Source organism: Pyrgilauda ruficollis, unplaced genomic scaffold (assembly GCF_017590135.1).
Source record: "Pyrgilauda ruficollis isolate IOZ18807 unplaced genomic scaffold, ASM1759013v1 scaffold104, whole genome shotgun sequence".
Taxonomy (NCBI): Eukaryota; Metazoa; Chordata; class Aves; order Passeriformes; family Passeridae; genus Pyrgilauda; species Pyrgilauda ruficollis.
In genome coordinates, this window is record NW_024508545.1 from 1,734,132 (window position 1) to 1,762,023 (window position 27,892).

The following is a 27,892-nucleotide window of genomic DNA, read 5'->3' on the forward strand; positions in this document are numbered from 1 at the left end:
CTTTGTGCTAATACAGCACCTATGTATAAATCACCAAAGCACCATGCCCTGCTGGCCATAAGGGAGAGGTGACAGTAATGCAAATAATTAAATCGTCACAGATGTTCACCAATCCACTCCGTGGAAGAAAGGATTTTGACAGCTTTAAAGTAATTTGCTATTTCCTCAACACAAACCTGGGGGATTAAAGATGACTACATCATCTAGCAGCTTGGCCATTTCTTGTTCCAAAACTGCAAGTGTTATCTTTCCACTTTGTTCTAAGGTGCTGAGGAACTGAACCACCTGGCGAATGTACACTCGGCACTTCAGTGTTGCATCCTGTCAAACAAAATTAAAATCAATTAGGGACAAAAAAAATTTAAAAGAGAAAAATCACACCTAGAAGTCTTTCCATATTCTGTAATATACACAAGCAGAACTTCACAAAAGCCAAGAACAGCAAGGATATGCTTCAAAACTAGTTCAACTCACAAGGTGGATGTGACTATCTGAAGATGTCCCGAAGCCTGCTGAGATTTTCAGGAGCTTCACAATCAGTTCAGCTCCAGCATCCTTAGCAAGGATAACAGAGGGAGGGTAGTGACTGTTGCAATAGCTGATGATGCTTTCATAGGATGAAATGCCCACAAGCTGCCAAGGAAGGGAGCTGGTCTGTCCAAGAAGATTTATGAGTGGAGATTCCTGCAGATTTAAAGACATCAGTTTAAGCTGCACCTTCTTTGCAGTTTTCAGTTCATACTCACAGTACTCAATATTGGAAGGAAGCTCTGGCTTTAGAGAATTTGAAGGAGATGGAGCTGAAAACCCACAGAAACAGATGACCTTAGGGAGCCTGTCTGAAAAGCAATTCCTTACTCAAGCAGTAAGCTAACACATGTACTTAACTCCAACACTAGCAGAACTGTTTTCAAACTGTTGGAGCAGCTCTAACTAAAGTCTGTGAAAAATGTTAAGATTTGACATGTAAATATGTAAAGACAGCTAGAAATAAATGGAGACCTATGAAGTTAAAGTCACTTCAGTACATGTTTAAAAGAGGCGTTAAACTATTATTTTTGAAAATACATTCATGCAAGTTCACAGGAGAAACTGTGTCCCTCATTTTCCATTTAGTGAGTCATCCACCAACCTGGGGACTCCTCATGTTGTTTTTCTCCTAAATACAACCCTGAACAGCACAGCAGCCCCACAGCTCACACAGGCAGTGCAAGTCAGCAGATGTAAAAGTCTCTCTGTCTATGAGCAGCTCCCATCTATCTTTAAACAACTACAGTGAAAAAAGAGTCCCCACAGAGAAACACCAGCTGGTATGGAACTTTGCTGGAAGTTTAGACTGAATATCAGGGAAAAGCTCTTCCCCAGAGGGTGCTGGGCACTGCCCAGGCTCCTCAGGGAAAGGGCATGGCCCCAAGGCTGCCAGAGCTCCAGGAGTGCTTGGACAGCACTGCCAGGGATGCCCAGGATGGGATTGCTGGGGTGTCCGTGCAGGGCCAGGGGCTGGACTGGATGAAGACTTCCAGCTAAGGATATTCTATATCCTATTCTATGTTTCTACAGGTTTTAGAATGAACAAATACTGAAATTGTGGGGACAATCCAGAACCGACCCAAATTACACTACTTCTACAGGAATGTGACACTGGTACAAAAAGTACTCCTCAGGTTGCTCATGCCCTGGGACACAGGGTTGAGAAAGTTTGAGATTTAGATCAAGGTGTCACAGGAGTGCTCTGGGAGGCAAAAACCTCCTGACAGTGGGTCAGTTTAACACACTGCTGGAGGGAAGGAGGGAATTCCTGAGGCTGACTCACACTGTGTGCAAACAGCTATCTTCTGAAGCTTGAGAAGCTTCTGATAAGCAAACACATTCAGGTCAAAGCACACAAAGGCTGGTAATTTTCCTAAACTGAAATACAATGATGGTCAAAGGCTGCCAGTGACAACTTGGGGCAGCATCTTGTAATGCCTCAGAGGAAATGGAGAGCAGAAGATTCTGCAAGTGCAAGAAAGCTGACAGATGTGAAATGGGACTTTTCAAGATGATCAAGACCCTCTGAAGAGTCCTCCAGAAGCAACGAACTGGTCACAACATCTTGTGTCCTTTCTAGTGAAGGATTATTTTTCTTTTAAGAGACGGGTATGAACCACCACAAGAATTACCTCTTCCCCTATAAGCTGCTCCTCCTTTGCCAGCAGGACCATCATGTACAGCAAACAGACAATCATGCTGTGAGTCTGAGGGTGAGGGTTGGGATTCCAGGCATCAGAGAGGACACTGACCCAGTTTACTTCACATAAAACATAGCCCAAGAACAAGAAACAACTCTTGGGGCTGCCTCTTTCGATCTAGGAGGGAGAAAGGGAAAATACATGTGCATAAAATGACGCAAGACGTACGTACTTTTATATTTTTCAGTTCCTTAGCCAACTGTTAATCTACAGCAGCACTTTAGGTCAGAGGAGGAGTAGACAAATGTCTTTTCTCCATCATTTTGTTCCCCCTCTTGCAGCTTTACCTTGTCTCAGAGGACTTGGAAGTGAGAACAACATGGCAATAGCAAAATATATTAAATCTAACTAAAAATATTAAATACATATGCAATAAATGAGACACTCCAGCAGATCAACAAAGAGGGAGCTGTACAGCTCCCCACAACTTTGTCTAAGACTCAAAAGCACTCCTTCACAAAAACCCATCATAAGTTGAGCAGCTGTGAATGCTAAAAACAAACTTTGAAAGCCTACTTTCTAATAGAACTGTCTCCTGCTCTCCAGCTATTTTCAAGGGCAGCGCTGACTATGAACTTAATTCAACAGATGCCACGAACTCACTTTAAAGAACTCTTCCATAAGCATCTGGTCTGGATGCATTTCCTTCCATGGAAGCCTTTTGAACTCAGTGTGGAAAGCATAGAGAATAAACTCTGGCATTTTGGGGGCTGTGCAACACTCACAGTAATGCATTAGGTGTAACCAGAGAGCCCCATGGTGGCTTGGCAACAGCTTTTCTAGAATCAAAGAAAATGGCTGAATTAACAACAGAAAAAAATTCAGAGAAAACTTGATTGCAGAAGAAAGCCTATTTTTGAAGATTAAAAACTTGTAAGTTACAAAAAAATACAGTCAGAGAAAAAAAATGCACACTAAACTTTAGTATTTTTTTTCCTCCAAATCAACAAGTGGGAAGGCTTAGGATTTCATGCTCACCTTTGAAACTCTCATGCAAAAGCTTGATGCAATCTGCAAACAGACAGACCATGGTGGAGGCTACAGGAGTGTCACTCTCCAGCCAAGGGTAGCAGGGCTGGCTACTGAAAAGAAGCACAACACAAATTTCAGTGTTCAGCTACCTGAGCATAAATATTTGCAATTTAAATACTCTAAAGCAGTGAAGTACAGGTATCAGCAGTCCTCCCAGTTTCAGCTTTTTGGGACTCTCCTCTTCTTCCTTAGAAGAGCTGCACATTGACTATGCCACTGAAGATTCACTGAGTAAGCAGAAATTACTTGTTTGTTTGATATTTCATAACAGAGTTGAAACAACAGAGCTTCTCAATGACATAATTCACCAACTGCAAACAGCCTTCTAACTTCAGTGCTGAAGGCTGCACTCACAACTCCAAAAGCTTTTAATTTTGAAAGAAAGCAATGTGCAGTAGCATAAGTAAATTTTCATGTGAAGACAGAGGTACACAAGGCAATAGATCATCACAGCATTCATTTAGCCTAAAGTTTCTTTATATATACCACTGGCATTTGGGGTTGTATTTGTTTAGCTTTTTTGTTTTCTTTTAAACAGGTATTATAGATATTATGGAAGCTAAAAAAAGGGGAATTTGGAATTCAAGTTTCAGTGTTTCTAAAACTGAGTGAAACCCTTCAAACAATCAAGCCTTGCTCACATTATTACAAGATCTTTCTCATATCTAAAATAATTATTCTATCCAAACCTTCGAAAATTTGATGTAAGTCATGAATTAGTTCTGTAATTATTACGGAAATGACAAAGTGAGAGCTATTTAAATGGAAGGCAAGACAGTCACAAATTATTAAAAACCAGGTAATAATGAAAACCATTCTTACAGGACTAAAGTCTCTACTTCAGCAAAAATTCATTTAATTTTAAAATGCAATATATACCTTGCATCTTCTTTCTCCAGGACCAGTATCCATGGTCTAAAGAGTCCAGCAATGACTGAGTACAAGGACTGCAATGCTAAAAGGAAACAAGACAAAGTTGCTTTTTTCCTTCAAATCAAAAACAGAGACCATATTACACTTTTCTAAATGTGCATATAATATCCTTTTCTCATTCTCACATTCACAGAATTACAGAATAATCAAGACTGGAAAAGACCTCTAAGATCAGAGTCCACCCATTCAATCAGCCCATTCTGGTCAAATAAAAATTTAAAATACAATATGCTTAATAATAGCTTAAGTTAACAATAGAGCTGTTTTAACAACCGTCCTAAGCATTTGGCATTGTTAAGATGTTTTATTAATACACTTTTAATAACACACCAGAGATTGTGGGGGCAATAACAATTCACACTTTAAACCTGCACATATTAAAATGTGTTAATTAATATTTAAATTAAAATTAGTTTAAAAACAAAAAAGTAAAAGGTGACTTTTTCCAGATTTAAATCATGCAAGATGGAATTCAGTAGTGTCTCCTTCCAAACCTCTGCTCAGTGCAAAAGACTCCATTTTTCTTCAGAAAGTACCATCGCCTCATAAAATAATTTTGAAGCAAGCTCAAATATTAAAAAAGCTTCCTCTCAGATTATAAAGCATAAGGTCCTACATGGCCATGAAGTAGCAGCAACATTTCCCATCTGTATTTTAATATTATCATTATTGCACAAATGCAAAGTAAGAAGATTTTGCTGTATATTTAAATGGCCCTTAACAGAGAGAACTGGAAAAATCAGGTGTCTGTTCTTAAGTAATTTGCTTTCAAGACACATCACCTGCTAAAATTCTGCTACTGCCAATAGGCTCTTGGGCTAAGTTAGCAACTTCAGTGTCAGTCAGTCGTTTAATGAGATACTGCAGGAATGTGTTCACTGCAGCCACATAAGGAGTCCATTTTGAAAACAGGCCAAAAGTCCTGAAGTCCACCGAGGCCAGTCGGAGTTTGCAGAAGGATGTAGAAAGCCATTCTATTGTCTCCCTGACCTGTAAAAATAAGGAAGCTATGAATCAGCTGCAGAAGGGCTGCACAGCAGTGTTATCTGTCACTGGAGAGCATCTGTTTCATCTGAAAAATGAACCCAAGAGGTACCCACCTGTTCTATGGAGAGCAGAGTTTTTGCACCGTCCCTCACCACAGGACCTTCAGCAGAATCACTTTTCTTGAAACTGCCCTGCTCAGTCACTGCTGAATCACACCCCAAAGCCTGAAGTGATGCCTTCCAACAGTCAGGGCTTAGAAGCTGCTCTGATGAGCCTTAGGAGAAAGAAGGGAATGCATTTGTGAAAACCAGGAAGATGTTAGTCCCTTTCTCCAAACAAGTCAAACAAGGTTGAAATTAGAGCTCCCTGCTTCATGAAAAATTAAGTGAAGTGGGAGTTTAAAAGCCCCAAGTTTAAGGGTGAGAGATCATCTCTAGTTTGCAAATATAATCAACTCAACATTTCTTTTTGGCACCTACATGTTTCTCTTCTTAGACAGCTTCCCAGGCACTTTGTATATCCTGGCTGCAAATACCCACTAAGAGACAGCTGCTCCCTCAGCAGGTATGGTTTAAGAAAGAGAAGCACTTTTGTTCTCATTTCAGGGGCACATCAGAATATGGGTGGCATCAAATGTCAACCAGGACATTTTCAGCAGATTTCAGCATCAGTTAACACATCTTCATAATTCCAGCTCTCCACCTGATACTGAAGGGTAATCAAAAACAAGGGTTCTGCATTACAGACCATGGCATAACCATCTTTAAGGTGCTTCCATTAACAGAAGCTCTACTCCATCCTTCTCCTCTTACATGGGCTGAAAACCTGTTGCACTGATGTGTGTGCCTTGACCCACAGAAGAGCTACAATATGTCTAAAAAAACCACATCACATAGCAAGGCACATAAAAACACCCAAGGTAGAAACCTAAGGAAGTGTAAATCATTCTGCAGTTTAACTCTGCTGCACAGGGTTCGTATTTTTAAGCCAGAAGGGTTCTGCACAAAGGCTTAGGATGCATCACCTCAGATACTCACTTTGCACAAACAACCTTAAGAAATCACTGTAGTGGTCAGGGAACTGATACTGAAGAAGGTTAGTCCAATGCTTGCAGAAGATATTAAATGGCATCAAAATATCTTCTTCAGGTTCCAGGCCACATGCATTGAGAGCCAAGTGAATGGACTCCAGGAGCTGGGTGCGCTCTGAAAGGGGCGGCTTGGCCACGCTCAACCACTGCGTCAGGTCAAACTACAACAGAGCACAGGGAGCATTTGTGAGCAGGGGATTCAACAGACACAACAGCTTTGGGAGGAGGGAGAAGTCACCAGGGAAGTTAAATCATGACATTTTTATGTATCTAAGAAAAACCTCATGAATTTGCATCCTGTTGGCCCCAAATCCAAACCTCACTCTCCAAAGGCTATGATTTAGCATACTGCAAAAGTCTCTAGATCTATGGAAAAGCCCTTGGCCAAGGGGCTCAGGTTCATAAAGATGAGTCTGAGTGTCCACACAAGCATTAAACTGGACTGATGCCCACAGTCCATACATTTTCAGGAAGAGGAGCAAAGCTTTGGTAGCTCTTGAGCGCCTGCTCGGACCTTGGTCAGCAGGGACAATACTGCCACCATGGGCAGCTCAGAGCCCTGCCCAGGAACGACTGCCTGCTGCTCCCAGCTGTCCCCCTGTCACCGAAGAGGAGAATCAGAGCAGTGTCAAAGGCCAAGTGTTACACTAATTCCTCCACTGGCAGTATCATGAGTAACAGGAGATGTGCAAATCACATCTTGCTATTACCTTACTCTGTTTTAAGATAGACAGGAAGGACAGAGGTGCCAAACAGAGATGGAAAATGCAGACGCTGTCCCAGATTTTGTTTGGATTGTTAGATACCTGGCATTCACTGGCTATTGTAATGAATGTCTTTGCAGATACCAAGCAGAAGAAGTCATCAAGAGATGGTTTTAATTTCAGCAGTAGGCCCTGGGAAGCACATACTGATCCTACCTGGGCTAAAAAAGGCTACTTAAGCTATTTGCTTTTGACTCCAGCCCCTCTTGAGCTTAAATGTAACACTTACCATTCAGTATGACCAACACAGCTCTACGTAACCTGCCAATGGTATTTTAAAGTACCAGATTTGCTCCTCTTTCCTCTAGCTTAAGGACATGGTCTTTAGGCAAAGAACACCCACAGACCAGACTTCACCTTTGTCAGCAGCATGAAGACAACGTCGCTGTTATCCTCACTCAGAAAGGCCACGACTTTCTCGTATAAAGTCACAAATTCACTGGGAGAGGCTACAGGAGTGAAGTAAGGAGAAAGGAGAGTACAGAGCCTCCGATTCTGCAGGATGGTCTGGAGCAGACGCTTGCACTCTGATTTGGTCCCACTGATGAACACCTGAGAAATGTCAGAATGGTGGAAAAAATAACAGCCAAATATTAGTCAACTGGAAAATACACCTCTTAAGCTTGTTGTTGAGACACCCACAATTTTGATCCTTTTATAAAAAGGGAAGTTTTTCTCAAAAGCAAGAGACTGAGATTATAAGATTAACACCAACTAAATGCTGTTATTACACAAGATATAACACAAAACAAGTATGTCTTCCTAGCTCACTTTAGACTGGCATTTGTGATAACCTATGTTGTCTAAAAATACCCAGAAATACCATTTTTTCTGATGACATAGCATAAGAAAATGAATCCTGATTTCACCAGCCCTGCTTGATAATAGGAAAAATTTAATGGAATTACAGCTGTGAAGAACTTCTCAGTACTCCAGCGGTTAGAGGTGTTCAAGGGCAGCTGCACAGTGAAATAAGCTGTATCTAAGATTAAAGTAAGTATCTGGACCCAAAGCAGAGGCTAATGATTTTCTCAGAGCACAAACAGAGCAAACATTACCACCACCACCAAGCACTTGTCTTCTCCACCAGCAAACCTCTGATATAACTCACTACACAGAGAACACTGCAAGGCTGTACAAGAAAGGTGTCTAAACACAGAGGTTGACAAGATGTGCATCAACCAGAAAGTGACAGGTAAAAGCAAGGTCTATGCTGAAACACACTTTTATGAACTGAAAGTATCCAAACCTTAGTTACCTGCCCAAAACTCCAGCATTTAAATTAACTAACACAATGTCAATTTATTAACACTAAGCAGAGGCACCTCAGAACAAGTTTTTATTTTGCTTAAATATAAGCTTCACCTCTCCTAAAGACTGTGCACATTACACAATTAGCTGAAAACAAAATGGGATAGAAGCTCAGAAATTAAGGCTTCTGAATTTGTTTAGGACCACCTCCCCCTATTAACAGCAGTGAAATTGGAATAAGCATCAAAAAATCAAATTTTTAAAATTTAGGAAATATTTTCTATTCAAGAAATAAACTCACTTGGCCCAGAATCTCAATGCAGGACGTGAAGAACTGTCTTGTGGGAGGATTACGTTGAGTTTCATCACACACATATTCTACTAATGTAAAAAACAAACCAATTCCAACTTTCTTGATTGCAGGCATAGGCTGCACCTTGTAGATATTTATCAGGGCCCTAAAAAAATTAAGTTAACAAGGCAAATTAAATTTATATACAGAGAATAACCTGTGACAATAAAGAAAGGTTTCTTGCCAATATATAGCCTTGAGAGGAGTATTTGTGATACTCCCTGAGTATCCCTCATTCTCATATCCAGACCAAAAAGTCACAGATTTAGCTCATATAATTTTGCTGCCTGAAATGGATACTTCCAAACCTTAGAAAGTCGTCATAATCAGAGTCAGAAAGTGAACACTGAAAGATTTCCAAAGCACAGATCCAATGGATTACTTCTCCCTTTAATCATGTATTCCTCATATTCTGACAGCATCTCAACTGCCTTTGTGTTGCAAAAAAAACTACCCCATTTTATTTCACAGGCTCAACAATAAAAGAATTGTAACAGAATCAGACTTTTCTTGTGCCAAGTAAATGTTTCATTGAGACCAAACCCATCTTCACTAAATCTGAATTAAAACAGGTGAAGAAGATGCAATTCCACAGACGTTAAGTCCCAAGAACTAGCTCATCCACAGAATTTTTCAGATTAATGATCAAGAATGAAAAAGTAGAAGCAGTGCATACATCCTTTTACTTATACAATCATTATACTCTATAGTAAACCAGCTACACTAAGAGAATCCCAGCACAAATCTGGAAGATTGAGGATAAAGTTGCTAAAGTGGACCTCTGGGATAAACTGTAAAAGTGAGGAAGAGGGCTCTGGACGACCCCATTTTATTCATTACCCCCCCCCTCCCCCAAGAAAAGTGGTATTATCTAGCCAGCTTTCACTGCACCATTTCGTTTCACCTATTTAAAAACTACTTCAAATTATAGCACTCTGTTAAGGATTTATGTCCTGAACTATAATGAAGAAAAACCATAGAGAGTCATATTCACATCATGTAATTTAGCCTATGGCTGAGACAGCTGTGGTACAAGTTTGCCACCTCCTAAAGTTTAGCACAGCACCCTTGCCATCTCTCAGTGCCCTTTAAAAGGATTAGGAGGGCTATTACAATGCACAGAACAATAAAAAGAAGTAGAAAACAATAAACAGAAGTACAACACAATACTGTGTGCCCTGCTGAACCTGAGTGACCCTGTGATAATAAGAATTACTGTGCCACAAACACACAGGTCTCAGGATTCCAACTCTGCTGCTGGCCCGAGCTGATGAGCATGACGAAAAACACACAAAGAGGTTCCACATTTTAACTCTAACACACTAAAATGGAATCGCAATCACCACTACCCAGAGCAGCATCTACGACCTACGTTATGAAATTCTCCACGTGTACAGCTGCTTCCACAACACCCAGGGAAGGTGGCTTCATGGCTTCTGCCTGCAGCTGTCTCACTTCTTTACGCAAAGCATGAAGCTGCTGGCTCACTGCTTCATTTTTGTGCTTCCCTTCAAACTAAATGACAAAAAGACACACATCCATTACAGAATGAACATGGTTTTGCTAGAACTCTTCCATGTCGCAGCTATTTCCAAAAACAAAGCAGAGTCTAGCCAGAGAACTCTGAATCTGGATGGCTTTCCCCCTGAGAGCTTTCATCAGATTTAGTACATTGCACCCAAACACACATCCTTGGTCATGTCCTAATTAATTATCACATACTAATAGAATTCATGTCTTTTATCTAAGGCTTTTAATCCACAGGGACTGAAACTTAGAGGGGATCAAAAAATTAATTTATTAAGCAACATGGAAGTATTTCCATAAACATTTTCATGTTTCTATTCCTACCAACAAGCAAATCCCCCCATCCATGCACTGGGAAGCAGTTTAGAATGGATGCCACGAGCAAAACAAATTATGCAACAACTTATTCTTCAGCTGTTGATCTGCTTCTCCTTCTGAGCATTACACATGAAGTGTTTCAGATCACTAATAGGTGTGTGGATTTATTCAGTCAAATGCTACCACTTTTATAATAATTCAGCCATTTCACACTCATCCTCTATGTTCACCAGCCCCCAAACAGAAGTGATGCCGTGCCTCTGACCTGGATGGTGAGCTGAGCTGCTCCCTGGCAGCCTTTATTTGAAATTCCCCGGCATTCCAGGTGGAGGGTGATCTGCTCCTCCCTGTTGACATACAGCTTAGGCACCGTGTCCAGGATCTCACTGTTCAGAGCAACATGCTGAGACTCACAGAGAGCTGCAGTTCTGAAAGGCATTTATTAACAAAATTACCAAAATCTTTCCTGAATACAGTAATGCTGAGAAACTTTTAAGAGAGGAGACTTCAATTTAATGTGCTGTACAAAGACTCATGACACTTTCCCAGAAAACATAAAAGGTTATTAAATGAAATTGAGCTAAAACTTCAAAGTAATAAAACTTCAAAGTAAAAACAACCCCAGGTTCATAAGAACAAAACTACTCAAGTATGTGTGAGTTCTTTTGAATTGCTTCATATGACAACTTGGAAGGAAACTGAACAGAATAACCTCTACAGGAAATGCAATTTTCCACCAGACCAAAACAAAAACAAAACAAAAACCCCAAACGAACAAAACAAAACAGAAAAAAGATAACCCACCTAAAACTGATAGTGGAATTGTTTAGACACAGCCTCTCGTGGGCTTAGTAGCTTTTGTTCTGGTTCATAATATTGTTATTAAATTACTACATTAGGTAAGAACAGCTATAGATTGACCAGTTGTGCTTGAAAACAATTCAGCTGGATTATCTGAGTTGGACTATTAAAAACAGAAAGTCTCTTTCATTCAGAAAGCAACCAGAACCAGAAATCAAGACTTCTCTCCTGGGTGCTTCACATTGCAACTACTACCTTAGTGCAAAAGGGTTAAATAATTCATTGTCAACAAATCTAGACTAAAAGAGGACTAGTCTAAAATCTAGACTAAAGGAGGCTTTAGGTCAGGCAGTATGGCAAATGAGAAAATAAATTAGATGCCATCTGATGTAATCTCAGTCATTAGGTAAGACTTGTGCACTCTTATGTCAGTTGAAGAAGTAGAATAATAACCGGATAGACCAGAAGCAGCACAAGTCAAATGTACTGACAGTCTTGTGCTAACACCAAAGATGAGGCTGCAGTGAAGGGCATCTTTAGGAAGAAACTGTTCCCTGTGGAGGTGGGGAGGCCCTGGCCCAGGGTGCCCAGAGCAGCTGTGGCTGCCCCTGGATCCCTGGAATTGTCCAAAGCCAGCCTGGACAGGGCTTGGAGCAACCTGGGACAGTGGAAGGTGTCCCTGCCCATGGCAGGGGTAAGATGGGGTGAGCTTTAAGTTGCCTCCCAATCCAGGCCATTCTGTGACTCCACAATAATTTTAAGGCACTGCTGGGCACACTGCTGAGACACAAGGAGCACAGACATGACTCACTTGGCGTGCTGCTGCAAGATGTTCAGGTCCCTGCGCATGAGCTGGATCGCGTCTTTCTGGCTCACCAGAGTGGCAGAGGAAATCACTGGCACAGGAGCTTTCATCGTCTGCAGAGGCAGAGGGGGCTTGGGAGTATCAAGCTTCTTCAAATTATTCATGATCCTCACTTTGGCTACAAAAAAAAAAAAATTTAAAAAGCAGAAGCAAGTTTGGTCAATAAGAAAAGTTTAGGAGAAACTGAACAAAAACATTACTTTTCATGCATGAAGCATTTTCAACTGCAGGCAAGTATTTCTCAGGTTTCTCCCTTTAAAAAAAATCACTGAACTAATATGCTCATTTCTGTCAAACTTTATTTCACACAGCTAATTTCCATGACCAGATCTTCCATCAGACAAAGATTAGGATCAAAAGACCCACTGGTTTCCTTGGTTTCCCCAAACACTCCTAACTTCCAGTCTTCCTGTCACTCCATTTATTTCACTCATCTGACACACACACCCAGACAAAATTCTAAGCAAAACTCATCTTCCTTTCCCTAAACTCATCCTCACCTGTAGTCTTGTCAGTATCAATTCCTTCTCGGAGCACAGCCTCTTTGTGGGTCAGCCCTCTCCTCCTGCTGATTCCCATTCAGTTTCTCTGTCCAAGCAGTTATGAAACTATTCCAGTTCCCTTCTATTCCCTCACCCCTTCCCCTTCTTTGGATCAGCCCCAAATCTAGTCTCTCCACGTCCTTAATGTACCAGCTATGACTGTCACCCCTTCTGTGCTAGAACAACCCTTTCACTATGCCAAAATTCCAGGGGAAACACACTGGGAAAAAACAACACAAAAAAACAAACAAACTAACTAAACTATACTAAACTAAACCCCAGAGACAATATGTTTTCAGGTACAGTTGGTTTTACCTTTGCTTTCACCTGTATCTCTCTAAATTTTGGGAAAATGTTCAGAGCACACTCTGTGCAGAGGAACTTTCGGGGAGCTCACCCATGATGCCCTAGCTCCGCTCTGTGACATGGCAAACTTGAAGCCAAAAAGCATCAATGTTAGCCTCTCACATGAAAATCTTAGTGAGAAAACCATGACTTCTTCATGGAAAATATTGTACCCACAGAAAACAAACCGTATTAATATTTTTATTGACAGGCATCATCAAGCTCCTAAAGAAACCAGGGCTTTGACATCCCAGGAATTCTCAAAGGTGCAGTTCCCTTAACAGTATTTTTATCTCTTACCTGACAAAGGGTTGGTGAAATCTGTTTCCCCTGCAGAAGCACAGGTTGGATGTGATTCAAGCTGAACCTGCAGCCAAAGGTTCAGAGCTTCCTGAAACTCATGGTGTATGAGTTCCACATTGACATATTCCATCCACAGATCCTGGAGCACAAAAGAATTAAATTATCATCCCCCATTTTGGTCAGCACCATGTACTGTCCACTCATCCTAGTAGCTGTGAAACTAAAGTAACTACATAAAATACATACCCTGCAGTTTTAAGTCACAGGAAATGTATTATTAAGGGCAAAAAAACTAAACTGAAGAAAAAAAAATTATTACATATATAGATATCTACTGAGAAGCACTTGTGACACTTAGAGATGAAACCTGGCACACGGTATAATTTCTAACACATAAGAGACAAAGGGAAAGACAGATTATTAAAAATCTGCTCCTAAAAAGGCAATACAAGAGACCAAAATAGTCTAAAACATCATGGCATGATTAACTGCAACCAGGCTAAAGCAGGCTGCATTTCCAGTAGTCACATACACTGGAGGAGAGAAAACAAAGCAAGCATAAAGAAATACCCTTCCAAAATAAGTCTTTAGGCTTGAAGAATGGAATAATAGAAGAATAATTGAAGAATAGAATAATACTCACTAACTTATATTTGAACCTGACATTTTACAGACTACCAACACATGCAGGTTTTGGCTGCCAGTCTTTAATTATTTAAAGCTACACTTAAATAATCCTCTAATACTAACTTAAAACATAAAAAGAATTACAGAGCAGTACAGAAAAAGCATTGTGTTTCAATAAATTACAGATATGCAAGGAATCTACATCTGAGTCCTCCTTCAAACATAAAGGAGGGCAGTTTGGGATAGCACAGGATTTTAAGAAAAAGGTTAGAGCCATGAAGGTATCATACATGCTCTATGTGAATTAAAGACCAGTAACACAACTCTCTCACTGAGATCAAAGACTCATTTTAGCAAACAGACTTTAGATTTTAGATTTCCAGAGTTATTAGCAACCCACCTGTTGATTCTGCATTACTTTAGCAAGTCTATGTGCATCATACTGCTTTGGTAAAGAGGGAATGTATGTATCTCCTTTCTGGAAACTCTCTTCTTCCAACCACAGAATTAAAACATTACAAAGCCTGAGGGGGAAAAGAGAAAATAAGGAAAAAAATATCAGTTGATTGTTCAAAGGTTAGAATTAGGGTAACAAATAATGCTACAAGGTGGCATGGTTAAAAAAAGCTATTTCAGGTGCATTTTCACTCATTTACTGCCAAGTTAAAGACCCACAGTGGAAAGGAGATACTTAGAAAAATATTAAGGGCAGCAACAAAGAGTAAGAGGACAAATTCTGAAAAGGACAACATTTATGCAAACTAGCATAAGACCCAGGACTGGAATAGTGTCTTATGTCAGAAAGTATCACCACAATCCCATTCAGAAGACCAGCGGAATAAACAAGAGTACACGTGAGCAAGTTTGGCATCTCACCCCAGAACATCTCTGCAGTGCCTGCTCCAAAAAGTCATGCCTGAGTTAAGTCACGTCTTTTAATTTATTTTCAGAGTCTCATTCATGACTAGTTCATTCTCATTTCCTCCTTTGTTAAAACTTTAACATAAATACACCTTTTTTTCAGCTGACAGCATTCCACCAACTGCTACCATTTTCACAGTCACACCATCCAAGCCTTCCTGACAAGGAAGCACTAGAATGCCATTAAATCTTCACACTGTGGTATTAAATATCACTAGCAAACTCCTGCTTCCTTCATCAATGTCACTGGTGAAAAAATGGAAGTAGACCAACTCCAAGAATCAGCCCCTATAAACCCTACCAATAATTTCCCTCCTGTCCAGGAAACTAGACAGGTCATTAAGCTTCCTGAGTATAAGATTTATTTGGGCATAGAGTACTCTGGTTTTCTGCTGGAGCAGGAAACTTATTTGAAATCAAAGACTGAAAATATGAATCAAGTTCACCCTGTGACCATCTCTGGATTATTTTTCACAGACAATCAAGTGGGATTTATGATCTCCCTCGTTTGTTTGTACAGTACCTACTGACTGCTGAGGGGAGCACGGAGCAGAAGCTCAGATTCCACACGTCCATGGCCCCTTAAAAAGGGACTCTTTTCAAATATTTCAGATAATCCTTTCAACTCTTTCCTAGCATTATTCACATACTTCCTCAGATTTAGTGTACATGAGGTACTATTCCTCACAAAAGTGGGAATTCACCAGCTGAGTAGCAGTGAGTGACTGTGTCTCCCTCCTTAGCCTACTCCAAGACAAAAAGTGAATCCTGTGGTGAGATTTTGGTAAGCAGATTTACCATTTTCCAGGTGGCACAGAACACACTTGGCAGAGCTAACCTTTAGGTTGCTAACCAAGCAAACTCCTTGAACCATGTACTGAAGACAACAGTAAATTATCTGATGAAGTAATCTTACTCAGACATAAATTCAGGCTCTGGTCTGTGACAAACATATATACACACCAACCAGCCTTTTACACTTATAGCTAATGATGTACATACAAGAAGCAAATATGCCTAAATAATAAATATTTTGCCAGTATGGGGCTACCATTCATTAAAAAGCAAAGCTCTTCCCCTAAAGGAACTGACAAACCTATGAACAATATTTTATTTTTAGTAGTAAAACCACCCCCCCCCAAACTAAACAAGTTATGCAAACAAGAATGGATTTGAGCCCAACTATGCACTTGAGGACATGGGTTAGTGGTGATCTTGACAGTGCTGGGTTAAGTGCTGGACTTGATGATCTTGAAAGGCTCTTTCAAATCTGAATGTTCTGTGATTTTATGCATTAGTAAGTGCCTGCAGTACATCTAAGGTCACATCCTTTCCTTACTCACACAGCCATGACCGTGCTGTAGCAGTTACTCAGGCAGTTGCATTGATTAACGTGGAACTAGGCAGGCTTTTTTCTTTTTTACCTGACAAGTTCCTTATGCAGCTCAGGTGAAGTCAGGTAATCAGCTGAGCAGCTGGCCTTCTCTGGTGACCTGTCACTGCCCTCAGGACTCTCCACTCTCAGTGCTTTACTGGCAGCGTGGTGGAAGTCTGCCACCTCTGTCAGCCGCTGCTTCATCTCATTTAGCAAGTTAACGTGAGCTGCACTCTGAAAAAAGCGTCTTCCAATACAGCCATCTACAGGTAATCTAAAAATGAACAAAAAAGCATCACTAAGTCTTGTTGCCAACGTCAAATCAGCATCTCTGCAGGCAAATTGGCTCACCAGAGAAGCTGCTGGCTCCCACTGCCTGCGGGAGCAGTCAGTGTAATGCACTGACTCTCACTTGCTGCGCACTTAATTAATGCTTGACAATCTGCTGGAGCAGGTCAGACTCACCCATACTGTGGTCCTGGTCGGTGAAGGTACAGGAGGAAGAATTTCTGCCAGACCAGTGGCATGAGAGGATGATCTGCAGGGGTAGCAAGGGCCTGGTGAGCCCAGCGGTAAATCATGAGCCTCTGGAGGGAAGGGACGATGGGCAGCTTCAGCTGGGTCTGGGCTTTCTGCAGAAACAACATTTCCAGACAGTGTGGTGCTGTAACAGGCTGTCACAGGTTAACTGAGCAGATTAACACAGTGTGAACACTTGATAAATACAGAGGAGAAAACTCTGGAAGCAGTCACACGTCTGTTACAGGCCTTGAAGGATGAGCTGCCCATCTCACAGTTATGCTGGAGCAGACCTACACCTCTGATGCTTACAAACCCCCAGCATGATGGCTCTGACACAAGGCAAACATATGGGCCCTGGTGTTAATTACAGTTAATTACTGCTCTTCCTTACAGAAGTAGATGGCCCTGGTTTAGACCTCCAGCATGCTACTTTTAGCTTTTTCCAGATAACATTTAATACAGCTCTAGTGAAAATTTGAAATGCACAGTATAACTAATGTGAAGAAAGAACACAGAAGCAAAAGCAGAACAAAAACAAAGCAAACTATGAGCAGCAGCATCCCATCTTAGCAACCCCACAGATCCACTAAATCATTAAACAGTCCCACTCCAAGCCCCCCTGAACTGTGCCTGAAGCAGGGGAATGGGAGGCTCTTCTGAGTTCCCAAGACTGGGAGCAGACTTCTCACTTCCTCATCCCCTACACCAAACCTCTTTTCCACACACTGCCCACACACTTTGTGTTTTCCAGCTAAATCAAGACATGAAAGCCAAAGAACAAATGCTCTCCAGACCAGCTCCAAGGATGCAAGACATGTACTTGACACAGGCCAAGCAGACCTATTTTCACAGAGACACCTCCTTTATTGAAACACACCAAAACAGCTGAGACAAAGGACAGGCCAAAAGTTACACTTTGAGAATGGACAGCTTTCCACTTGCTTCACTCCAGAATTTCTAACTGAATTTGGGCAAAGAAGCTGGAAAAGGCTGCAATGTAGCCTGAAGTAGCTCATTAAGTGCCTTGTTAAAGGAGAGACCTAAATAATTTTGAAAGCCTTGGAAAATAGTTCAGAAAACAGAGAAAAGTAAAGGCCAGTCTTCTGCACAACTCAGGTCATCTGAGAAATCATCTGTTTGAAATACAGACACATTTTCCCACCTGAAAAATAAGCACTCCCCATATCAGGGGTATAGAATAAATCCACTGAAGGTTGTGAGGCATTTAGATAACCCAGAAAATTATGCAAAAGCACAAATTAGCTTTCTGTAAATATTGATATAATCAGGTATTTCCATTGTAGCTTCTAAATGTAAAAGAACTCAAATATACTCAAAAAGTCAATGAAAATTTCTCTGCAGTATATTTTCTCCTGCACAGCCAAGTAAAGCATTATTTATACATTTATCCTGGTAACAAAGTCGTACATAAGTGAAAAACTAAATTATACAAGGGAACACTTTTCTCCAGCAGTTCTCTCTAATTTTAATGAAAAGAGATTGAAAAGTTCTCTTACCTTCAAAGCTTGATCAGGAGTTAAAGCATTGATAACCAGCTCCCCCTCCACAACTCTGCGAAGCTGTGAATCTTCTTCAAATATTGATTCCATATTTAACACCGTCCATGCAAACCAGACCTGGACAACACAGAAATGACAAAACTATTGTTAACAAAATGGCAGGGGCAGGATCAGGAAGCTTGATGATTTCTTAAGAGGAGTAAGTGTTTGACAGATTCTCATTGCAGAGTTGCAAAAGGTGCTATCACATCTCAACAACAAAACCTCTTTATCCTTAAATTCAAACTTCCCCTTTGTACAATTTTGGGAAAGAAGGGAAAAGGGAAAAAACAGACACAACTGACAGAATCACCCAGGGAGCTCTGGAGGAAACAACCTTCTCAAACTCAGTAAAACAGGATCTCCTCTCTTCCAACTGCACCACACATCTGAGGTATTGCGAGGTTTTTCTCTCCTTTTTGCCTGAATAAGGAGCTCACTTAAGCAGAGTGCAAGTAACTTGAATTCAAAATATTTATCAGATAAAGACTGATCTGAAAGAAAAGTCAGGCTTGACAGATTTTATCTTGGTAAACAGATCAAGAATAATAGTAGATTAGAAGAAAATTTAGCTAATAAATCCTATTATACTAATTCTTCGATGCAGATTAAACAAACTCTCCCTGTGCAAAATAACCATGTTCCTTTTAGTGCAATAAATCCACAGCATTCTCTGAGGCTCAACTGAGATTTTATCACAAGAAAACTCTGGGACAGGAAGAAAAAGTGACCAAGAGAGAAAACTGAAAAACCAAAAAAAAAAAAAAAAAAAAAAAAAAAAAACCACCAAAAAATAACCAAAAAAAACCAACCAGAAAACTCCACAACAAATCATAGACCAGTATGCTGCTTTTCCCATCACAAAACACCATCATATCACTCACCTGAGAGGAGTTGGCACTGCCCTCCACAAAGGATGGTGTGACATTCCCTGCCACAATCCAGCTGACCAGTGAAGACAGCATACCCTTGTCACAGTGATAGCCCAAAGCATTCTGCACAGAAACAGAAAACATTTGGGGTTTTTCATGAGCAGGTGATTTAGAAGCTACAGGAGGATCACTCAATTTTTATCCAGGTTCTTTTCCACCTCCTGTTGCTACTTTCCAATCTCAGCTCAGCCAGGAGCCACTGAAATGCCTACTTGGACTTTCTATTTCAGTGAAAAAGTCCTGTTGCAAAAATTGTGTTTGGTTTTTTCCAGAAGAGGGTGCTCCATTTTGTCCTAAACACTCCATCAAATATTTGAAACGCAGAGAAGACAAACCACAATAGAACTCATATGAATGAAAACTGTGTTCCAAACTGGTTTTAGTAGCAATTATTATTAGCATTATTATTAAAATAAGACACATTTCATTAGTCTTGACCCACTCAGAAAAAAATTTTCTTGACCAACTCAGAAAAAAATCAGATAACCTCATCATCACTCATCATGATGACTGGCTGTCCAGAGAAGCTGTGGCTGCCTCATCCCTGGAGGTGCTGAAGAACAGCTTGGACAGGGCTTGGAGCAACCCTGGGTAGTGGAAGGTGTCCCTGGACAGTGGAAGTGGATGGGCTGTAAAGATCCCTCCCAACCCAAACCACACTAGCACTTCACAGTCGTTCCTGTTGCACTTCAGGAAAACACATTCACATCAAAATCCAACTGTGCAACACGCAAGCTGACCATTTACCCAACAGCCACACCAAAACACCACAGCTCTTTATTTACCTTGTGCTGCTGGTAAAGGAGCTTTTGCACACAGTCCTCTTGGCTGTACTGAAAAGCAGCTTTGCACAAGTCATCCAGCAGGCAGAGCGTGGCCCGGTCCCTGTGCCACAGCTGCTGGCTGGTGAGCACCTGCACCCAGAACTCCAGGACTGCGGCTGGCCCCACTCCATTTGGATGGTCACTCAGAAAAATGTGAGTCTGACAAATTAAAAGGTAAAACTGGTCAACAGATTGCAGCTTTGAGCAAAGCTTTAGAATTCATTGAAGGACTGTTTGACTTGCTTGAGGATGTGGGGCTATCCTGAAGTGAAATAATTCACAGCAACACTCTCTATACCCAAGTAAGGATGGCTTTGTCATCTTCAGCTTCCAAACTTCTGCAGATTCTGAAGCCTGGAGAGCAGGGGATCTTGTGCAATCAGCAAAAACAGACACAGAAGCCTTAAGCAGGACACCTGCAGGCATAAACAGCACCTATTTCCAAAGTCCAGGCTGCTGTTCCTGCAAAAGGCCTTCCCAGAGTAAGTCTGTTTCCACTATCCCACTCTAATGTTAGAGGGCCTTGGGTTTTGACCTCTCTGCACTTAAAAAAACACTACTGCTCCCTAACTCAAGAACATTTTTCCATTTCAGGACCCTAAATTAATGGTAAAAAGCAGAACTTGCAAACATTAATATCTCTGCTGCATTTCTCAAATAACACAAACAAGAAAGAAGTGCTGCATTTTACATCTCCTTTTTTAAACAGCTTTGACCTGGTATGGAAAAATGAATTTTCCAAGAAGTCTGAAAGGTAAATATTGTTGTTAGTGTCACATGCATTGCCAGATTTAGCAAGTTTAAGCAGGAGCATTTCAAGAAACCAAACCCAACTACTAATGCTTGATACAGGGTACTCTGTAACTGAACTGCCAGGTTCAGTATCCTTTCTAACCTTTAACACTAACTCAGTCAAATAAGCTTGGTTTTCAACACTCTCTCCCCCTTTTCTTTTTTAAATAATATTCTTACCTGTATCATACTACTGAGCAGCTTAACATTTTCTCCATAGTTCACTCCTGTCAAGTGCTGTGTCACTTTATGTGTAACCTGCTGGGTCACTCCTTGAGGGACTCCACTATCCAGATGAAGGAACAGTTCCACGTAAGATAAAAACCTAGGGATGTCAACAAATTAAATTGAAATACCTCTTACTGCACATTAAACAGAAAGCCTGCTTATAGAGAATTTAAAATCAGCTCAACATCACCAGTGAGACACATACAGAAAGGCTTTGATTCACAACCACAATGCAGATTGAATTGCTCCAGTTCAGCCATACACTGGGCACAGCATGAACATTTCACACCAGCCTGTAATTCAAGGCAGCTCATCAGGACTAGTTCTTAGTCTACATCAACACCCAAATCTTACTCAAGATTTATCTGGTAGACTGTCAGGTGTCTAAACCAAAAGATTATTATTATTAACTTTTACTGCAACTATGAATAAATTAAGTAAACAAATGTATAAAATTAAAAAATGAACATATTATGAACATATAATGCTTACTGTTCATTCTTCAGGAGGTAATACTGGCAAGAGTAAAACAAGGGTAAAATTTTATCCAGCACATGGACTACTGTTCTCAGATGCCTAGACTGGACTAGTACACCCAAAAGAGGGATCCCTTCAGCACAGAATTTCTCGATGCTGTCAGAAAACAAAACAAAAGCATTTAAGAAAAACATATTCACTATCAGCAGAAAGAGAGACAAATTATTTAGTTTCTATTAACTAGATGTAAATACATTCATAACTTCACACTTTATCTTTGAAAATCTAAATAGCTAAATACAGAGTTTTTTCCTTCAGCTGCAGGAGTCATTCAATAGCTGACAGATTTGTCAAGTATTTCCTTCTCAAATATTTACTAAGTATCTCCTTCCTTCACAAATCGCTTTTAGGGGATTAGTGTCCCATCTTCCAAAAATCACTAGAGATGCAAGTCTTCATCAAGTTTCTATCACTTTACAGTTCACTATTCTTGCCTGACTTGGACAATTTGCCTCCCTCTCCAGGTAAAAAGCAAAGGCCAAACAGAGAAGGTGCAGGGGAACAAACTGAAGAGGTTCTTTGGTTTTCTATTTCATGCTCAAAGTTACAGAAAAACTTCCACTCTCAACCCAAAATATCTTAGTATCAGTCTCAAACTACTCCAGTGCTTTAAAGTATCTATTGCATAATCTTATCATGAAGCAATGGCTTCCTTGGGGAAGGAGAAGAAAGGCCAGATAATCTTTCCTTAAAAGAGTAACATAATATTATATGTAGAAAACAAATTAATGAAACTCTTGAATAGCACAGCACATAACCAAAGGGATCACAGACTCAGGGAAAACAGTTCTGGTGAGAACTGATCAAATTTTGTGTGGCTCTGTACATCAAACAAGAACATTTGATTATGTCCAAAAGCCTTACCTACAAACCAGCTAAATGCACTGGAAAAGACTGTGTTGGAACACAGTCATGGCTAAGAGGTTCACTGCTCTTTTAATGCTCTTTATTTACCATTCCCAGAGGAGCAGGTTTTTTCTCCTCGCTATTTTCTGAATGCAGTGCTAAATGCCCTAATAAAAGAAATTACCTCTAGAACAACCCTTTCAGTAAGTGTGGTTCAAAGCTACTCCTGTCCAGAGAAATTACTGTTAACCCTCAGCTTCAGTACTATTTCTTATGACTGGACCATAAAATGCAGAAGGCAAAAAAGTACTACTAGCAAAATAAAGGAAATAGCATGTTGTTTGAATTAATTCAGGAATAATTTCTTCCCAAAAAGGAAGTTAAGCACTGGAACAGGCTGTCCAGGGACAGCTGGACTCCCCATCCCTGGAGGTGATCAAGGAATGACATGGCACTCAGTGTTCTGGGCTGGGTGACAAGGTGGGGATTAGTCACAGGTTGGATTTGATAACCTTGGAGGTCTTTCCCAACCTAAATGATTCTGGGATTCTGTGAAACTACAATTAGAGAATCACAGAAAGGTGGGGTTGGAAAAGACCTTGAGATTATCCAGTCCAAAAGTCCTCCAAGGCAGGGTCACCCACAGCAGGAGACAAAGGAACGAGTCCACATGGGATTGAAATGTCTCCAGAAAGGGAGAATCCATGAACTCCATGGGCAGCTCTGCTATCCTCAGCATAATGAAGTTCTTCCCCATGTTGAGGTGAAACTGCTTGTGTTTTAGTTGCAGCCATTACTTGCTGAAAAGAGTCCAGCACCATCCTCTGGACACCTGCCTCTGAGATGTTTATCTGCATTAATGAGATCCCCTTTTGGTCTTCTCCAGACTGCCCAGGCTCAGCTTCTCCTCATAAGAGAGATGACAAGCTGCTCGATCCCTTGCATCACAAGCCCTTTACTCTTTAAACAGGCACAAAGCTGTTAACAACCATCAGCAGAGCATTAGGGAGGCTGCTCAGCCTCTGGGGCCATCCACCCAAGGTAAACACCCAAAAAGCCCTCACCTGTGTCCCAGGGTGGTCATTGCCAGTGCCAGGTAGCAGCCGATGGGGACGTTTGCCTTCACAGCCTTGAGCAGGGGGTGCAGCGTGACCGACTCGGCCGTGTCCAGCGCGCTGTCGCACGCGGGGACAGCCAGCCCGCTCTGCTGCACCCCACGGTCATTCCTGTGCAGCTTCAGCCTCAGAACCAAGCTCCACGCCCACTGATTGAAGGAAGTCTCTGGTGTTTCTCCATAGCGAACGATGCTGGCCAGGTAGGAGACCTGGAACAGAGCAGCAGGAGCAGGAGTGAGAGGAAGCACAGCCATGACACAGCACGTGTGGCACTGGACTGGGATTTGGTCCTTGGAAGGGGAACTGGGTGATCTTTGGGGTCTCTTCTAAGCCAAACCTCCTAGGATTAGACCAACAGCAGTTATTTTTTAGACATACTATGCAGTTTATCTAATCACTATCTTCCTATGGCCTCGATTTCTACCTCCCTCTCCTTCCCCCATCCCTTTAAGTAAAGGCTATCAACTTACATTGTCTGCTTAAATTTTCCAAAGCTATATAATGACCTTAAACTAAACTTTAATTTTAATACTGAAAAAAAAAAATCAGACACAATCTTCAATAACGTTTAAAACATTTAAGAGTGCTAGTGAAACAGAAAAATCCATGCAAAAATACTATCTGTCAATGAAAAGCCTAAAACCTGGCAGGCCCTCCCTATAAAAAAGCCTGTATGTGGACAGCAGAGTCACGTGTGTATGTGTTCACTGTCACAAAGACCATGTCTAATCACAAGGAATTATACATCTCTGGGAAAAAAAAATGTACGTGTTCTGACAGAGCAGTGTAAATTGCAGAGCTGGAGGGCAATGCATATACTTCATCCTCTCTGAGTAGGGGTACAGGAACCTGAGCACTATTTTCTCTCAAATTCTAGTTATAGGCTCATGCAAGTCAAGACAGATTCACCAGCATAAGTGGCAATTATGACATAGACTTAAAAAAGAGAACTCATCTGGCTGGCACAAGACAACAAACCATGGGTAAGTAATGCAGAGGAGCAAGTCAGAACAGAGCAGAGACAAGGAACATTCAGACAGAGTATGGGATGAAAAGGCTGGGGGGAAAAATACAGAGGAGGACAAAACACCATAAAAATACTGAGAAGACAAAGCCCAGCACAATGTTAAAACCTCTGAATAAATAAATAAAAGCATCTTGGACTGAATATACAACACCAGGATTTTTTAACTTTGATCTTTCTATCCTTTCATTTGCATTCTGTAACTTGGAGCTATCCCTTCCTGAGTCCAGTGTGCTGTAAAATCAATTTAATAAATGTGGTGTGTTCAGGTCACATAACACTGCCCACTGCTAAAAAGCTCCAGAAGGGATTATCATTTGAGTCTTCAAATAACATAAGAGCTGGAGTGAGTTCTCCTATGCTCACCAGTAATGAAAAACAGCCTTCCTATTTTACACAAGTACTGTCTACCTCTGCGTGAGTAAAGGAGGAGCAGTTTGTGACTATTCATAAACCTATTCACAAGTGGGTCAAAATTAAAATGTCTATTTCAAGAAAGATGGAGAGAGATTGTTAAGAGCATGGAGTGACAGGACAAGGGGGAACAGCTTCAAACTGAGAGAGAGTAGATTCAGATCAGATCCTAGGAAGAAATTCTTTCCTGTGAAGTGGGTAGGCCCTGGCACAGGGTGCCCAGGGCAGCTGTGGCTGCACCTGCATCCCTGGAAGTGTCCAAGGCCAGGTTGGACAGGGTTTGGAGCAACCTGGGACAGTGGAAGGTGTCCCTGCACAAGGCAGGGGGTGGCACTGGATGATCTTTTTAGTCCCTTCTATCCAAACCATTCTATGATTCTGTGATTCTCACATAGATGCTCAACAGAAGCCTAGCAATATTTTCAAATAGCCGTGGGTGCAGACACACTGAGTGTTGGTATGTTACAAAATTGCAGTTGGACAAAGAACAGCTTTAAACAGAAGGAAAAAAAAAGTGAAGACAAGGTCCTGCCCTGCAGCTTTTCCCATTTATAGCCATCCATAAGTTATTCCATTTAAGTAACAAGAAAGGATACCTGTTTTATGCTTTCAGAAAGCAGCCCAGCATATGGTTTTTGGGAGAGGTATTTCTGATACGCTTCCAGGACCATCAGTGCAACTTCAGAATGGACAGCTGGATCCAGGTGAAGAGTATTCTGCTAAAAACAGTGTCAGAACACAAAACCTTGAGTCATTTAAGAGTCTCTACAGCTGTACACTCAGCTGCACCACAGAGAAATAAATCCTCGTCTTTTTCTGACTGTTCAAATTAATTATTGCAGTATCAAGGCAAAAATCTTGCCCAGTGAAAGAGTACTAGGCTCACACTGGGAAATACAAAGCCTAACAACTAGACTATTTTTTTAAAAAGCATCATAATATTCACTTTCCATGTGCATTTTATGAACATATGATAATTAATCCAAAAATCCATAGATGCCGTTTTAAATTAGATAATACAGACACTTGAACTCTTCCCTTTAAAAACAAAACCAAATCCCATCACCATGTTTTTTGTACGAAAACACAGCAATTCCTCTACCAATTGCATATTCAAGAGCCACTTTTCCCCACATCAAAGGGTACAGACATGGCATTCCCATTGCACAGCAAAGACTTCTGTTAATTTTCCCTAACATTCATTTTTATTTACATGTCTACAAGAAAGAGGGAGAAAAAAGTGAGTCAATATTAATGTACAATCATCAGCACAGCAAAGGGAAGAGTTCAGCATGACCAAATGCACAGAATGCAATGCTGAACTGAATCACTGAACACAGGTGACATTATTCCACCAATCTATTTCTGTTTTTCTCTGAAACAACCTCAATTATATCCTGAACTCATGGAGCTCCTGGAGCAACACAATATTATGGAATAATTCACCATCATTTAAATGATGCTCAGAGTTTTGAAACGTCTCATTTCAATCATTACTTTTCTTGCACTGTGAAAAACATACCTACACGCAAACTACAGTCACACCAGTCTCCTACACATTTTTTGGAAGAATCCTCTATTTCTGCAGCCAAAAATATTTTAATCATGTGACTCATAAAAAATTGTCCTGTCAGCTATTTCCTCGTTTAGAGAAGGACAAAATCCCTGCTTAAGTATCTCTTTTAAACTCAGCTGCAGCACTGTAAGAAAACAGCACAAGCAAATCCTCAGGCAGAGTGCTGCAAAATTATTATGAAATTCCCATTTTGTGCCACTAGGTGTACAACCCAATAATATAAAAGCATGCAATTAACTGTTTACAAATTCTGATCTACTCCCAGGTTGAGTTAAAATTTTCCTCTGAAAAAGTGAGGAGGTTCAAGGCTCCTGTTTTCAATACCTGCTCACCAAATCCCCAGTTCAGCCCTTCCAAGATAATGCAAGCCAGTTTATTCTCCACTGCTGTCAGGCTGTAATTTAACAACCAGTCACGGATCAGGGCTATCTCGGATGAAGAAGGCTTCCACAGGTACAGGGGCAGTTCTTTAAACAGATATAAAGAAACCTTTGAGGAAAGAGAGCAGAAAGTGCAAATCAGAACTCAGCACACAACAGTAATCAGCATTGTGCCCTGCAATGTGAAAGGCAGGTATGACCAAAAAGCCCACAGACAGCTCTTTAACACATCTACTCATGACAACCTGGTATGGCCTCTAAGTTTAACTGCATGTCTGATTTAAATTATCTAAATTATAGATGTCAGCACTTACCATCCCCACCTTCTCAATGGTCTCTCTAATCCGATCCAGCAGTACAGAAATAATCTGTGTGTGGATGCTGGCAATGGCTCCCAAGAGTTCCCGACCAACCTTGGAAAATGTCTCTCTTGTGGAAAGACTAACATAGGAAACCTGAGAAGATGAGCAGGGAGAAGTTACTGCTTCTGGCTGACCTTGACCAACATGGAAATAAAATGTCTTTTGGAAAACAAATTGCTCTTGGTCATTGCAGACAAAGCTGAGAAACGCCCATATGAAAAGTGAAACTGATTGCCCTAAAAGAACAGGAAAGTTCTGTGTCACAGTGCCAAAAAAAATCTGTCCAAAACTAAACACAGGAACAACACAACCACAGGCACTAAAAAAAAATCCCACCAAAAACAATGGAAAAAACACCACATAAAGAATTACAGAGCTACAAGTTAGGCCTGCATGAGAAAAATAAAACAAAACAAATATATTTTTATTTATTTGTTTCATTCTGGCTTCGCTTACAGAAAAGCTGTTCTTTTTCCCAGAAAAAACAAGTCCTTCAGGCAATTTTAATTCAGTGCTT

The 27,892-nt window shown here is 40.8% G+C and overlaps 1 protein-coding gene across 5 annotated transcripts in view; it reads right to left on the minus strand.

Annotated features, from left to right (window-relative positions):
• The window catches only part of EPG5 (ectopic P-granules autophagy protein 5 homolog), a 58,318-nt gene that overhangs the window by 12,208 nt on the left and 18,218 nt on the right, over positions 1–27,892 (minus strand). For 3 of the 5 annotated variants that reach the window (XR_005955336.1, XR_005955337.1, XM_041469658.1), the window contains exons 13-39: positions 27,328–27,468; positions 26,958–27,122; positions 25,654–25,776; positions 23,569–23,828; positions 21,614–21,754; positions 21,074–21,218; positions 20,063–20,260; positions 19,230–19,340; positions 18,304–18,423; positions 16,730–16,896; positions 16,314–16,538; positions 14,369–14,492; positions 13,339–13,480; positions 12,098–12,269; positions 10,751–10,913; positions 10,013–10,155; positions 8,590–8,746; positions 7,395–7,589; positions 6,221–6,434; positions 5,297–5,457; positions 4,979–5,186; positions 4,143–4,218; positions 3,210–3,313; positions 2,835–3,010; positions 2,163–2,348; positions 475–684; positions 177–321 (exon numbers count right to left, since the gene is read on the minus strand). Coding sequence is in view for 3 of the 5 variants with exons in the window: in XM_041469658.1 (XP_041325592.1) it covers positions 177–321; positions 475–684; positions 2,163–2,348; positions 2,835–3,010; positions 3,210–3,313; positions 4,143–4,218; positions 4,979–5,186; positions 5,297–5,457; positions 6,221–6,434; positions 7,395–7,589; positions 8,590–8,746; positions 10,013–10,155; positions 10,751–10,913; positions 12,098–12,269; positions 13,339–13,480; positions 14,369–14,492; positions 16,314–16,538; positions 16,730–16,896; positions 18,304–18,423; positions 19,230–19,340; positions 20,063–20,260; positions 21,074–21,218; positions 21,614–21,754; positions 23,569–23,828; positions 25,654–25,776; positions 26,958–27,122; positions 27,328–27,468 (4,372 nt within the window). In the remaining 2 variants the exon portion in view is untranslated. The remainder of the gene's footprint in view (positions 1–176; positions 322–474; positions 685–2,162; positions 2,349–2,834; positions 3,011–3,209; positions 3,314–4,142; positions 4,219–4,978; positions 5,187–5,296; positions 5,458–6,220; positions 6,435–7,394; positions 7,590–8,589; positions 8,747–10,012; positions 10,156–10,750; positions 10,914–12,097; positions 12,270–13,338; positions 13,481–14,368; positions 14,493–16,313; positions 16,539–16,729; positions 16,897–18,303; positions 18,424–19,229; positions 19,341–20,062; positions 20,261–21,073; positions 21,219–21,613; positions 21,755–23,568; positions 23,829–25,653; positions 25,777–26,957; positions 27,123–27,327; positions 27,469–27,892) is intronic. The other 2 variants (XM_041469678.1, XM_041469688.1) reach the window with 2 other exon arrangements.